The sequence below is a fragment of the Panthera onca genome, chromosome B1, assembly GCF_046562875.1.
Source record: "Panthera onca isolate mPanOnc1 chromosome B1, mPanOnc1 haplotype 2, whole genome shotgun sequence".
NCBI classification, from domain to species: Eukaryota; Metazoa; Chordata; class Mammalia; order Carnivora; family Felidae; genus Panthera; species Panthera onca.
In genome coordinates, this window is record NC_138342.1 from 88,153,156 (window position 1) to 88,168,577 (window position 15,422).

The 15,422-nt window shown below is 37.3% G+C and overlaps 1 protein-coding gene across 2 annotated transcripts in view; it reads left to right on the forward strand.

The window, feature by feature from the left end:
- Positions 1–15,422, forward strand: part of ARHGEF38 (Rho guanine nucleotide exchange factor 38) — a 131,073-nt gene that overhangs the window by 49,006 nt on the left and 66,645 nt on the right. For both annotated transcript variants that reach the window (XM_060654492.3, XM_060654493.3), the window contains exon 3: positions 13,823–13,946. In XM_060654492.3, coding sequence (XP_060510475.1) covers positions 13,823–13,946 — 124 coding nt within the window. The remainder of the gene's footprint in view (positions 1–13,822; positions 13,947–15,422) is intronic.

Sequence of the window (15,422 nt, forward strand, 5' to 3'; positions counted from 1 at the left end):
GTAATGCAAAGGGTATTGTGTCTTCAATTTCAAATTCCACTTGTTCATTGCTAGCATACAGAAAAGCAATTGACTTTTGTACAATTTTGCAAACTTTTTATAATCATTTATTAGTTCCAGGAGGGTTTTTCCTGGATTCTTTTGGATTTTCTACATAGACATCATGTCACCTGTGTGCAAGGACAGTTTTATATCTTCCTGCTCAAACCGTAGAACTTTTATTTTCTTTCTTGTCTTATTGCATTAGCTAGAACTTCCAGTACAATGTTGAAAAGGTGTGGTAAGAGGACACATCCTTGCCTTGTACCTGACATTCCTAAGAAAGTCCAAAGTTTCTCACCATTTTATTAGCTGCTGGGTTTTTGTAGATATTCTTTATCAAGTTGAGGAAATTTTCTATTCCTAGTTTATTGGGAGTTATTATCATAAATGGGTATTGGATTTTGTCAAATTCTTTTTCTGTATCTGCTGATATGATCATGTCAGTCTTCTTTTTTAATTTTTTGATGTGATTGATTACATTAATTGATGTTTGAATGTTGAACCAGCCTTGCATACCTGGAATAAATCCCACTCAGTCATTCTGTATAATTCTTCATATACATTGTTGGATTTGATTTGTTAATATTTTGTGGAGCATTTTGCATCTGTATTCATGAGAGATATTAGTCATAATTACAGGTCCATTTTCCTATAATGTAATTGTCTGATTTTGTTATGAGGTTAATTCTGGTCTCATATAATCACCCAGCTACTTTTCATATCTCTATTAACTTTCAAAATTTTCAGATTGCATTCTGGGCCTCAAAAATATTTCATCTTGGCACACTGACCATAAATTTCTTAAAGCCAACTACTTTCTAAAACCCTGTATTCTCCATAAAATTACCCTGAACTAAGTGGAATCAAGATGTTAATTTCTTATAGACATGTCTTATTTGTACAAATAGTCACCCTACTCCATTCAAGGTGTATTCTACCATAGCATATCAAAATCCAATGCATATGTACTTTTGTAAGATATTATAATAGGGGAAGCTGGGTAAGGGGTATACAGTGTCCCTCCATATTATTTTTTAAATGCATATGAATCAACAATTATATTTAAAAATTAAAAGTTTAATTAAAAATATAATTCCCTTATTTTCTTTCTCTCTTCTTTTATCTCTTTAACTGCATTATCCTTTTGTTTATTTTATTTTTTTTAATGTTTATATATTTATTTTGAGAGAGAGCAAGCAGGGGAGGGGCAGAGAGAGAGGGAGACAGAAAATTCCAAGCAAGGTCGGCACTGACAGTGCAGAGCCCAACGTTGGGCTCATTCCCATGAAATGTGAGATCAAGAGTTGAATGCTTAACCGAGACACCCAGGCACCCCTACATTACCCTTTTAAATAAACATGTAAAATTATATATATCAAAACAAAATCTTTTCCTCTGACTCTTTACCTAGATTTCTCTACCAAACCTTTCAAATAATTCTCTTTTTCTTGTTGTTTCAGAAAGATAGAGACTACATTTTTAGGGTAAGGGCACACATTAGGTTGTTTAAAGGAAACTGTATAGCATACAATAAATTCCTGTGTATCTTGGCTCTTTCCCATGCTATATTTGGAACACTAGAAGTCCTTCTAGATTATAAAACAAACATGGGGAAAAGCCAACTAAAGGCCTCTCTCACTTCCACATCTACCCAATCTAGTCCCTTCTCCCATAGAGTTTAGCAGTTCCTGAGGTCAACCTCCTCAGTCACAGGACTTCACAGACTTCAGAGTGCAAAGATCAAAGCTAGGCTGATAGCATGAAAACAAAAGCTGCTCATATAGAAAGATGAGCACAAACAGGAATTCTGGTCATTATATTGAATAAAAATCTGAGAAAATCAAGGCAATTCATGCTAACTGTACTTAAAATGCTGGAACCAATTACTCAAAGAAATACTTTTGAATTCTTGATTCTTCCTCTTACTGGCTTTCTGAGCTAATGTGCTTACTTTAAATAATATTCTTCCTGGAAGACTGATTTAAATATCAATGCATATATTCTTCAATCAATTAAAAGTACTGATTTTCATGGTTACTAAGATCACATCACAATGAAGAATTCCATGGTCTACATGGCCACACCTTTATTTTTTAACTTAATTTTCACCCCCTTTGCAAAATTCCAACATTTATTACAAATCTGGGCCATTGGTCTTCCATTATAAGGTCAGATACTTGAAGTCATATTAGAAAAGTCAGAAAAAAAATATAATGACCTCCCCACCCCCACTTTTTAGAACATTAATAAGGGCAGTTCTTGAGGCATGGGGCTGGCTTAGTCAGTAGAGCATGCAACTCTAGATGTTGTGTTGGTGAGTTTAAGCTCCATGTTAATGTTTACTTAAAAAAATAGTTTTAGGGGAGCCTGGGTGGTTCGGTCGGTTAAGTGTCCAACTCTTGATTTTGACTCAGGTCGTGATCTCACAGTTCGTGGGATCGGGCCCTTGGTGGGTTCTGTGCTGACAGCATGGAGCCTGCTTGGATTAGGATTCTCTCTCTCTCTCTCTCTCTCTCTCTCTCTCTCTCTCCTTTTCTACCCCTCCCTCACTTGTGCCCTCTCTCTCTCAATAAGTAAATAAACATTAAGAAATAGTTTAAAAAATAAGGGTGGTTCTTATGTGCTAGAGACTATAGTTATGTAATGTTACATTTGAAAATAAAAATCACACAAGTAAATGGTGCTGCCAACCACAAAGTGACTGCATTACTATAGAATATGTTACCGGCCTCTTTTTCAAGTACTGACAGAGTCATTGCTGTTCACTTTCCCATTTTCCCCAGGAGGGACTTTTCTGTTTTGTCATCTTAGAAGGCACATAGTTTGCCGTCAGATTGGCTTCAGATTTAGTTGGGTATGGAACTGATATATCAATAGGCTAGAATGTGAAAATTCTTTGTATGGGTAGGAAATCTCTTATCTTTGCTTTTTCAAAAAAAGCCTCAGCTCAAAAAATGAGGGATTTTTTTTTAATCCTTGTATTACAGCTTTATGATGGAAGCTCTCCACAGTGTTGTTACATTTATAAGCACCTCATAAGCTCCATTTTAGGGAAACATCGGTTTTCTCTAATTTTTATTATCTATATTCCAGACCAAAACCTGCTGGGCCCAGTGAAGGGATAAATGAATGCATTTGCCAGTTCAGAGCAGGGCTTGGAATGCCCAGAATTGAAAAGAGAGAGAGAGAGAAAGAGAGAGAGAGAGAGATGTGATGCATAGATCTGTTTCAGTATCTAGGAAAGTCATCTCTTCAGCCTGGGTAACATGATCTTGTGCTCATCATCTCACTTCTCAGAACTGAGCTGCATAAACTACTATTTTCATTTGCTTTTATTTGCCATTTTATTTGCGAAAATCGGTGACAAAATTTCAGTGGCTGTAATTATTATAATGTTGCTATGAACCTCTCAAATGACAAGCCAGAGATGTTGGGGCAGCTTTGCTCAGACAGAGATCAATATAGCCGTGTAAATAAGTGCAGGACCATAAATCTTGGATTCCAAAGACCAAATAGTGCCGGGTCAGAAAGAAAACACATATTGGGGAAATACATATTTATTAAGAAACACTTATTTAAAGCACTTTGAATACAGACAAGGTTAGTGATTACATGAGTTAATTAATTAATTTTAGGCCATTTGGAATATTTAAAGACATGTGAAACTCATACTTGCTCTCAAAGACTAAGGATCCCTAGTTAGAGGTGACAAGACTCATAACTATGAAAAGATAACGCATAATGCAAAACAATAATTGCTAAGTGTAGACAATAAGTGCTATTGGAGTTCACAGAAGGGACAGATCACTTCCAGACAGATTAACTAGGCAATATTTCATGGAGAATGTGATATTTTAGTGGAATATGCAAATTAAAAGATTAAATGTTTGTCAAGTGTCTATTGCGTACAATGCCCTCTGCTGAATTCTGCATAGGAATAATGGAAATTTATATCATAGTCCAGCCCTAGAAGAGTTTATAACCTGGTCAAGAAAATGACTTATAAACACATAAAAAGCCAAATAACAATCAAAGATATATTTCAAGGCAATGCTGGAAGTGATCACGACAGAAGGCGGTTTGTGATTAGTTATGCTAATTAGTTATGCAGCAAACAATTACTTTAGACATTAGCAGAAGACACTCACTTTCCTGACCTCTTAATAGCATTTGACAGAATAATTTCCTTTTTCTGTCAACTACGACTCCACATGCACCTGGTTTCCCCCTACTACTCTAACTTCTCTAAACACCAAAGTAGATCAAGGCTCAGGCTGTGGGTTTTTTCTCTCTTTTGTCTACATTCACTCTGTTGAGTATCTGATCTGGTTTCATGCCTTTAAATCCTATCTACATGCTAATGGTTGACAAATGTTTATCTCTACCCTAGACATCATCCTTGAAAGCTTGCTTTGCTTATATACAACTCCCCAGTCAAATCTCTATGTGATCGTCTATGAGGCATCTCCAATTAACATTAGTCCAAATCTGAGCTCCTAATTGTCCCTTTAGGATTTACTCCCTTACAGTCTTTCTCACCTTAAAAAATGGCAGCTCTGTTTTTCTAGATGCTTGGGCAAAAAACCCTAGTGTCATCCTGGACTTTTCTTTCTCTTAAAACCCATATTGGATCTACCAGCAAATTCTATTAGCTCTACCTTCAAAATTTACCCAGAATTAGACCACTTCTCACCTCCTCCATTACTTTCACTCTGATTCAAGAACCCTTCAATAGCCACCTAGATTATTACACCTGCCTCATGACCCATCTCTCTTTTTCCATCCTTGTCTCAACCAAGCAGTCAGTGTGATTCTTCTAAAAATATCAGTCAGATCATGTCCCTTTTCCTCTCAAAACCTTTCAATGGCTTCTCATCTCGTTCTTATTAAACCTCACATTCTTATGATGACCTCTGATGTTGTGCATAAGATGATTCCTCATTCTCTCTGACCTCACCTATTTTTACATTCTGGCCTTCTCTGTGTTCAGTGAACAAGCCAGGAACACTACTGTTTCAAGCTCTTGTTTTCTTTGCCTCAAATGTCCTTCCCCTAGAAAACTCGATGGCTTGCTCTTTTACTGTCATCAAGTCTTCACTCAGCAACTCACTCCTTGACCTCCACCTCACTCTGTCTTATACTGGGTTCCCTTAGAAGCAGATCCAGGGGCACCTGGGTGGCTCAGTCGGTTGGGCGGCCGATTTCGGCTCAGGTCATGATCTCGCTGTCCGTGAGTTCGAGCCCCGCGTCAGGCTCTGTGCTGACCGCGCAGAGCCTGGAGCCTGTTTCGGATTCTGTGTCTCCCTCTCTCTCTGACCCTCCCCCGTTCATGCTCTGTCTCTCTCTGTCTCAAAAATATATAAACGTTAAAAAAAAAAAATTAAAAAAAAAAAAAAGAAGCAGATCCAGATAAAAAGCATTTTAGAGCAAGTCATTTATTTGAGAGATGATCCCCTGGAACAGCAGTTAAGGAATAGGGAAATGAGACAGAGAAGGAAAAGAAGACAATCTAGGGTACATTCAGGAGTAGATTGCCTCTGCAACCCACTGAGGCTCATATCCCACTGGGGACTCCAGGGCACTATACACAACACACTTCAGAGTTGTGCCATGTGAAGGGTATTGATCCACCAATTCCCGTTAAACAACGTTTGAGGGATGCTCCTGAGAGTGTTCATTCCACACACCCTGGACTTCCTTGTGTGTAGACAGGGCAGGAATCTGTGGTAGGAGAAAACCTTCAGATACAGAATCAAAGACACTAGCAGTAGGAAGCCCTTCAATGTGTAAAGGAACACTAGGACAAAGGGGATTGGGTGAGGCATTACCAGGGCTATAGCTTCCCCCAACTTCTCCATTTCCTTTTCTCTGCTTTACTTTATGACTATAACATTTAACTCTATTTACATGTATATATTTTACTTATTTATATCATTTACCTGTCTCCTTTATGAGGCATGAATTTTTGTCTCATTTGCTCATTGCCATATTCCCCAACACCTAATACAGTGACTGGGACATGAACAGAAATAATCGCTTATTGATTGTTCATGAATGACTTCAGACTGGGTGAATGGTCTAGGAAGTCCTGGAGAAGGGATAGAATCTTTGTCAAATAAACACTGGTTAGGCAAAGGCATGGTCAGGAGAGTAGTACAAGAGACCATGAGTGGAGAGCTGTGGGCACAGAAGTTGTAAGTGAGCTAGCATGTGACAAGTGTGAGGATAAGCCATCCCTTTTGATTGGAGCAGACAGTTCTTATAAAATAAAAATAATTGGAGTAAGACAAGGTAGGTCTTGGCCAGACAAAACTGTCAGTCTGGGGAATTTGGGGTCTTCTCTATAGGCAACTGGGGGAGAACTGAATGTTTTAAAGGAGGGGAGTTCATCATTGTGTTGTGAACCCCATTAAACTTATGTTTATAAAAAGACTGAAAGTACTAGGCAAGCTGATTTGGGGAACCAGGAACAAAGAAGAGTTTAGAAGCCTTTTCAGAGACACAAAAGGGGACCCAATAAAGTTTTATGGAGTCACATAAAAGGCTCATGGATGCTGGAGATTGTGTGGTTAAACTATTGATATCTACGGTCCAGGTGACACAGGAGCGAACTTGTCATGACCCTGGGGTTTGGAGTCTGGAACTTGGTGGTGCAGTTACTACATTCAGTGCCCAAACATCTGCCCTTGTATTTTGACAATATAACTCACATGTTTATTCTATACTTTCTTAAAGAATTTCCAAAGAGTCACAAAATTTACTGGATCTTCAGCTTAGAAGGGCTATTCCTAGCAGTACTATTTGTCCTCAAGCATTCATATAAAATTTTAAGTAGGAAAGAAGAGCAAACCTGAAGACTACCTCCAACCCCAGATGACTTCTTTTCTGCCTGTCCCTGTGTCAAGGCAGATAAGAGAAACAAAGCCAGGGACCCTTGGTCAACTATCCACTTTTATCCAAGGATATCAATATCAGCAGTTTACTTTTCTATTAGTAGTCAAAACAAAGCTTGGAATGGACTTCTCAATCCTCTTCTTTTCTCAGAGGACTCGGGAATTTCTTAAATTTGACCACAGTCTCTGGTCTGGCCTTCACTCACCTCTGTTGGCTCTGCTTTCCCTCGTGCACAAGCTGAGTGAGATGTCTGTCCCAGAATCCCGACCTGACTTTCAGCAAAGGGACTGACATCTCTGAACTGATACAGGTCTGTCCACCTTATGTCTTCTGGCCTGGGATGTTTCCTGGCAGCTATCGGGTAAGTTGGGCATTTAGCCGCAAGATTAGTTAAGACTTGCTGTCTAGCCATGATATTGATTCAATTTGTAGTTCAACTCAATTAGCCAGTTTAGAATCTAGTTTCACAGCAGGAAATTTCACACATACAAATCAGTAGTTTTGAGAAACCTGATGAAATAATGGCTAGCTTACCCTGAAAAGCTTTGTGATCTAGAAGCCAACTGTCTGAGTAAATGCCCTAGTAATTAGATAATTATCCTAACCCTGTGGTTGCCAGGGCCTTCTGCCAACATCCTCTTTTCCACTTGCTGCAATTTCTGTCTCACAAACCTTTCCTTCTCACTTGCCTCACTAAAAAATAAAACAAGACCTGGTTCTTTCCTCTCAGAATGTCCCTACTGCATTTCCACTTATTCTAGTTTTTTATACATTTCCAGCTTCCCTCCATGCTTCTCTTACTTTTTACAATTAGTCTTAATATTATTGCACTTAAAGGAGCAAAGATTAATAATGGGGCAAACTAATTTAGGGAACACACCTAGCCCTCCCCATAATGTTGTACATGGAAGTGCCTTGCAGAAGGCGTAGATGGCACCAAGGTCCTGTTAGACTGAGCCAGATGATGTGCAAGGTAGATTTCACCAGTATGAATTCTAACTAAGGGCCCACTTTGGGGCCCTGTGTTGAACATAGATTTGCTGCCAAGCCATACTAAATAGAAAACTGAAGTTTTTTCCAGAAACCATTTCCAGAGAAGCATTTGATTGATGACAATCACTGCAACCCTCAAAGTCAATGCTATTTATTGTCTTCCTTCTTCTATAATTGGTGTGTGTGTGTGTGTATGTGTGTGTGTGTGTAACTTTAAAGTTGTGTGATTTTGATCTCAAATTAGAAGCCTAAAACATATATTTTTAAATTGAGGTCAGGACAATAATATCCAGTTGGGGGCTTTTAATCCATTGGTTATTAGAAGAAAAACAATGTTTGTAATTGCTACTATAATTTGCCAGAACTTGTTAAAAGCCTTAAGAAATATTAATAACTTCATAGGTCTCCTGATTGGCTCAGTTGGCTGAGCACCTGACTATTTTGGCTTAGGTCATGGCCCCAGGGTCATGGGATCGAGCTCCATGTTGGGTTCTGCACTAAGTGTGGAGCCTGCTTACGATTCTCTCTCCCTCTCTCTCCCTCTGCCTCCACCCCTGCTCACACACTCTCTCTCTCTTTCTCTAAAAAAAAAAGAAAAAAGAAAAGAAAGAAAAGAAAAAAATGCCAACAACTTTAGTTCAGTAGTTATGAAATTTATCACATGGAAATAATCATGCATGTAAACCAGGTTTTCACCAGGAGAGCTCGTTGTAAGAGTGAAAATGACATTCTATTTAGATTTCAGAGATTTAGTGACTGGTTATGTAAACTAAAGTATTTCTACATAATGTTGACATTAAAAATGGTGCAACTCAGGAAAATTAATGATATGAAAAAATGTTCCATTTTAAAACATTATTTGAAATACATAAATCTTTTGTACAGTTGCATACACTCAGAGAGAGAGAAAAAAAAATTTGGCAGGATAGACCTCAGAATATCAGTGGTTATTGCTCTGTGGTAGAAGCACAGGTGATTGTATTTCCTTTCTTTTACTTTTCTGCCCATCTTTAATTTTCTACAATGAACATGAACTACTTTTATGATAATAGTTTTTTTTTTTTTAAGAGTTTGTTCCTAGCCTTCTTTTCAATGTTCACTTTTAAAGGTGTCTGTGATTGAGGTCTGTGTGATATCTAAACATGGTTAGTTCTTCTTCCCCGTGGGTTAAGGCTGAGTGTCCCAGGGCTCATTAAACAGAAAACTAAATAAACAGGCGTTTCCCAAGTGTAAACTAAGGAAACTTGGCCTCTGTCAGCAAATTGTCCAGGTTTACTAATAGACAAACTGAGCACAACGGTTTGTCTTTGTAGCTAAAGTTAAGTAGAAACTTATAAAATATCCAGTTAAGGTGATATTTTTAACAACCAAATTAGGTAATTTTGCTTTTGCTTTTTCAAGCCATTTTGGATCTTTATCTACTGTACTTGTAATTCAGAGCCCAGTAAAGTGATTGCAAGGAACATTTATTGATGGCTCCCACAGAGTAAATAGATCATTTCAATTGTAGGGATTAAATTCAATTTAAATTATCAAACTTTTATTGAGTAACTAGGTATGGGCCCAGTAGTATATTAGATCCAGTGGGGTATTCAAACAACTCACAAAGACAAATGTCCTGAAGGAGCTCACAGTTTTGACATAGAGACAGATAAGTTAATAAATACCCCTGATATTCACTATATAGTGGGTTTCAGCAGAAGCATTGAGTAATACAAAGCCAGAGTCATGGAAGCAAGGAGAGGGAGAGGTTAATTCTAATCAAGGGAACAGGAAAGTTTCTTAAAAGGAAGTGAGATTTTTGGTTAGAAATAAAGTGTATTAGTCCCCATTTAGTTATAAGTAACAAATAAAATTCAAACTAGCTTAAATAAAAAGGCAATTTATTAGCTTCTGTAATAAGGATATCTTGCCTTAGGCAAGGTAGATCCAGGCTTAGCTTCCCTCTCTGCATCAAATTTATGGCAATCAAACTCTCCACAAAGATGACTGCCGAAGATAGAAACTTATATACTTAGCGCTTACAATCCAGGCCCTTCTATTCATTAAAAATCTGGGAGGATCCTCATTGGTTCTACTTGGGAACCTGCACATCCTGGGCCAATCACTGTGGCCAGTTAGGTCACATGTCCACCTTGTAGGGAGTGGGGAAGGAGTCAGGGTACCATGACTGACAATTCCACCCGATCAGAGTTGGGAAGCTGTGGCTTCCCCCCCAGAAAGCGACAGAAAGGAGAGAGAGATGGGCAAAACTACTGGAGAAACACTATCATTGCCATCTTCATTTCAGACAAGTAGAATGTTGTAAGGTAATATGAGGGCAAAGCATCTGTGAGCGAAACGAAGAGCTCAGACAAGGATATGAGTGCAGGGCAATGCAAGAAATGCTTTAAACACAGTGCATTTAAAGTGCTTGTGCAGTCCAAAGTAACTCTACACCAATGATTATAGTCACCCAATTGATGAAATGTTATAGGTGTGTTTTCCTTTACTTAGATATTTATACCTGGGAGTTTTGCATACATGGAACTGTAAGGTTAACGTTATTTAAGTGTAATGAGAACTTGCCACATGAAGTATATCCTGTGATGAATATGTTTGTAAAGCAAAGAGTTAAATTGGCACCAGAAACACTTACCTTTAATTTTTCTGTTTTGTACATTTGAGTTATTATGTATTGACTTTGCTTAGGATAATGTATACTTAAGACTAAAGCTTTTTTTCCAAAAATAAATTTTTAATCCATTTAAAATATAACTTAAGCTTTTAGAGCATTGCCCATTTCTAGTAAATGATTAATAAATGTATATAAATGCTTCTTTGAATTTATATCAATAATTATAAAGTCATCTACCAGTTTTAAAAGCCTATTTGGATCAGACATTTGTTTGTTCCTTGGCAAAGCAATGACTGAATGTGAATTTAATTTATGATTCACAGAATCCCCATGAGCCCATGGTGATACAGACGATTGAAACCAGGCCAATTGATGTTTTAATCCTTTCTGTCCTTCAAAAAGAAATAAAATTAAATTCTATATTTTTGTTACTTAGTATTTGCTACATTGGGCTAAGATTACAGATAGAATATAGAATTAAATCCTTACAAAAATGAATTTGAAATCTAAATTAGACAGATAGACAGAATTCTGACCTTGAGAAATAAATTGCAGAAGTAACAACTTTGTGAAAACCTCAGGAACACATCAAAAAATCCAGAGATGGCAAGATATTCTGTCAGCATTTGCTGGTATTGGACTAAAGAAAAGGATTAAAAGATGAATTTCCAGTTCCAAATCCGCCCTGAACTTCATAATTTTGAACATGGTAACTCTTTTCACTCCACATGAGCTTTTCTATCTTCAAACTAATTCATATCTTACAGAAAAGTTGCAATGATCTATGAAATAATAAATACAAAACCTTTAAACTTTTCAGAAGAAAGTTTTCACATTATTATTTCACAAAATGAAATAATAATAGGGTACACTCTATCAATTATATCTGATCTTTTATCATATAAAGCAAGTAAACTGGGAATGAAATTTTATGTTAGAAAGATTCATTTCAAAATATGATTTTAAGAAGTGTTCAATGGTTCATCTAAAGCGAACCAATCTAGGGACACCTGGGTGGCTCAGTCGGTTGAGCCTCTGACTTCGGCTCAGATCATGTTCTCACAGTTTGTGAGTTTGAGCCCTCCTGAGGCTTGCCGCTGTCAGGGCAGAACCCACTTTGGATCCTCTGTCCCTCTCTCTCTCTGCCCCTCTCCTCCTCATGCTCTCTCATTCTCTCGCACGCACACTCTCTCAAAAAATAAATACACATTAAAAAAAAACTTTTTAAAAATAAAGTCACTCAATCTACAAAAATTTAATTCATACACAACTTTTAGAAAACATATTTTGCACTATGCAAAGTTACCCCATTGTTATTTAATTAATACACAATGCTTAAAGCAATTCCTTAGAATAAAAATGTGTTAAATCAGTGGAACCCAGAAATATGTGACATTTTTAGCCATTCAAAATTCTCATTTACAAAAAATGTCATGTAACTGCTACCTACCTTTTAGATATTTTGCATAATATTAAATATACTTTGTAAAATAGAAATTGAAAGTCTTAAGTATCCAAAGATTTCAGGCAGAACAGCCATATGTGCCCTATCTTATTAAAAAGAGTACTTAAAGGAACATTTTGGGAGATACTTAGATACCTTAAGAGCTAATAATGATTGCAGTATAATCATGGAACTACAGATTATTTTTAAATACATAAAAAACTTAAATTTAAAATTTTAAAAATAAAATCAAATAATAATTAAAATATTGAAATAAACCCACTACATAGAATCACATGGAATTTGACAACACATAAGGCTGGGAGTTTTCTTGAAGACAAGACTGATGATAGGAAGGTGAGGAATTTCCCATGATGGTTCGGAGGAATGCGGCCAGCTAGATGATATTGCATAAGAAATAACTGACGTAGTCAACAAATTTTAAACAAGGTGGAATGTGAAGCAATGCTTCCATGTTTAATAACAGAGTATCTGTATCAAAATAATATCTCTGTCTGGTATGGGGAATAACAGATGAGTCAAAGTCGAAAACGGATGAGATAAAAAGATGAGCAGATTGTCTCCCTCCTCCTCTCCCTCCGCCATAGACCTAGCACATCTAGAGAAACCAATGCTGAGAGCATGAGAAAACAGCTGCAGTGTTGACTTTTCATCTACAGAATTCCTCCACATCGGCCTCTAACCCTATACCCTTTGTCCCAATTTCCCTAAGTTTCTTGGCCTCCTTTTTTGATCCTTAGGTGAACTCCTTGTGTCTCTCATCCCTAATTTGCTGACCTGGTTGTGAACCAGCAGCTCTGGTTTTTACCTTTGAAGCTCTTCCATGACTTACTTGGTGATTGATGACTTGATTGCCCACCTATGACCTCACGTACTCCTACTCCTACTCCTATTCCCAGTGGTAGCCCAGTGAAGCCTGTATCAATCTGCTCATGAGCCAATTAGATGCTATCTGATTATGAAAGGAGATCAGACTTAAACTCAAGAGAAAGATTTAGAGTAAGATCCAGCAATATCAGGGCACATATCTCACCAAATTCTACTTAGATAGCTTAGGATGATTGGTCATCCCTCTACTAATCATCCAATGCCTCTGACAGAGTTTGGTTTCATTATAATTCTTGAGACATAGAAGACCCTCAGGAAATACTTAACGAAGGAGAGATGAATGAATAAATAAAATATTATAAGCACCGGCTCTAAGATCTAGGAATGATTATACTGGTTTTTGAGGGGGTGCATGAAGTTACAAAATATGATGAAACTTTAATTAGTAGAACATGTTTGGTGAAATTTCCATTCACATTTCTTTTAAGAAAAAAAGCAGGAAGCAATTCAGTACATCTACTTGTCATCGCTTTTAGAACATCTGTGGTTTTAGAACAGCTTTGAAAATAGTTACTTGCCTAGAGTGAGGTCTGACTTCTGCTGTATAAGCATTAAAGTGTTCTAAATTCATACACACTGGTACAATACCCTCAGAGATGGCAGTTAATAAAAATACTGATTAGGTGGCTTACGTCTTCTTCATAATCTGGTTCTTATAGGAATATGCACATGTACATCCAACTCATTAAAACTTGGTCAAAATAAAGAAAAAGGTAACAGATGCACCATCCTTTTTTTTTTTTTTTTTTGCATGAAAAACTGCACATTTACTCTAGAAATCCCAAATAAGAATGTTTACAGCAACGGTTGATGGAAGCAGCATGGGCTGACACAGAAAATGCTTACTGTTTAGCAGGAGAAAATGTCCTAAATACATTGCGTCTCTCTCCATCAGCTGATGCTCAGTGTTTGTGTTTCTTCAGATTGATCGGCTGGACGTGGATAGCTTGTTTAGCAACATTGAATCCGTGCATCAGATATCAGCCAAGCTGTTGTCATTGTTGGAAGAGGCCACAACAGACGTGGAACCGGCCATGCAAGTAATCGGTATGTTTATTCTCTTCTCCAGTTCTACAATACAACAGGAAATAATATTTTAATAACCTCCCTTTGCTTTGGTTTTATGTTTCTGACTCACTAAGCTTCCCGGGAGATGTATAAATGCTAAGCCCATCTTCAGGCTCATTGTAATTACACAAACTCTGTATTTATCTTCAAATGGGTTTATATCCATTTGCCGAGGTCCCACAGTAGCACTAAGCACACCATTTGCTTTTTAATTTTCAATCTTTCAACCTCTTTGCCTTCCAGATGTTCTCTCATTTTGTTTTATGGCTAACACTTACTTGATCCTTAAAGAATTAAATATTTAAATACTTTAATAGCTTTAATGATTTTAGTCACAGTGTTTTTCAGATCTTAGGCCTATGAATCCATGGACTTTGGGATTGTAAAATTTTTTGCGTAAAGGGATTTTATAATATATAAAACACACGAGTTCTACTTTCCCATGCTTTTCTCTTTTTTCTCTATATTATTTACTTGCCAAATAGATTTTTACTTTCAGTCATAGATTATTTTCTTACTCTGGTAAGATTTGTCATTGAAAAAGCATTGAGCCAAATTTTTATTCCCCTCATTTCTTGGGAGTTTCAAAGGGAATACTGTGTTGTGAACTTTTTGAAGGCAGGTCACACTTCTGAGAGATCATACACATAGTGCCATGGAGGCTAAGACTTCTTTAAATTTTGTTTTTTTCTATTTTACACATAACATGCAATGTATGTTCACTACAGAATTATTGAAACATATCAGGAGTACAAGAATAATACACCCCTCCAATGCCACTATCTTCCCTGTAAGTAACCACTGTTACCAGTTTGATGTAGATCCTTTCTTTGAGATATATACAGAGATGCAAACACACACTCGCACCTTGTATCTTTATTCATAATGTCTTTGTTAATGGAAATCAGAGTTATAAAAAATGAAATTGATCTTGTTTAGTATTTACGGAAGACTCAAAGTTTAATAAGCAAGGCTGAGACTATGCAAAGGTGAATTAACCTATTTGTAGTGTTTTACAGACCAAAAGGTCAGCTCACTCAAAAAGATTCTCCTACTGACAGGTTTATGTTTAATCATTATTTGTGACTGAATGTCCCTGTTATGTACTGAATGTTTGTGTTCCCCAAAATTCATATGCTGAAGCCTTAACCCTCAATGTAACGGTATTTGGAGGTGAGGCCTTTGGGAGGTAATTTAGGTTTAGATGAATCATGGGTCCCCCCATGGCGGGATTAGTATCCTTATAAGGAAAGAGAGAGAGACCAGAGTCCTCTCTCTCCCTCTTCACCACGTGAGGACACAAGAAGGGAGCTGTCTGCAACCCAGGAAGGAGGTCTCCACTAGGAACTGAATCTGCTGGCACCTTGGTCTTGGACTTCTCAGCCTCCAGAACTGTGAGAAATAAATGTCTGTTGTTTAAGCCCTTCCTCCCCCCAGTCTGTGGTATTTTGTTAT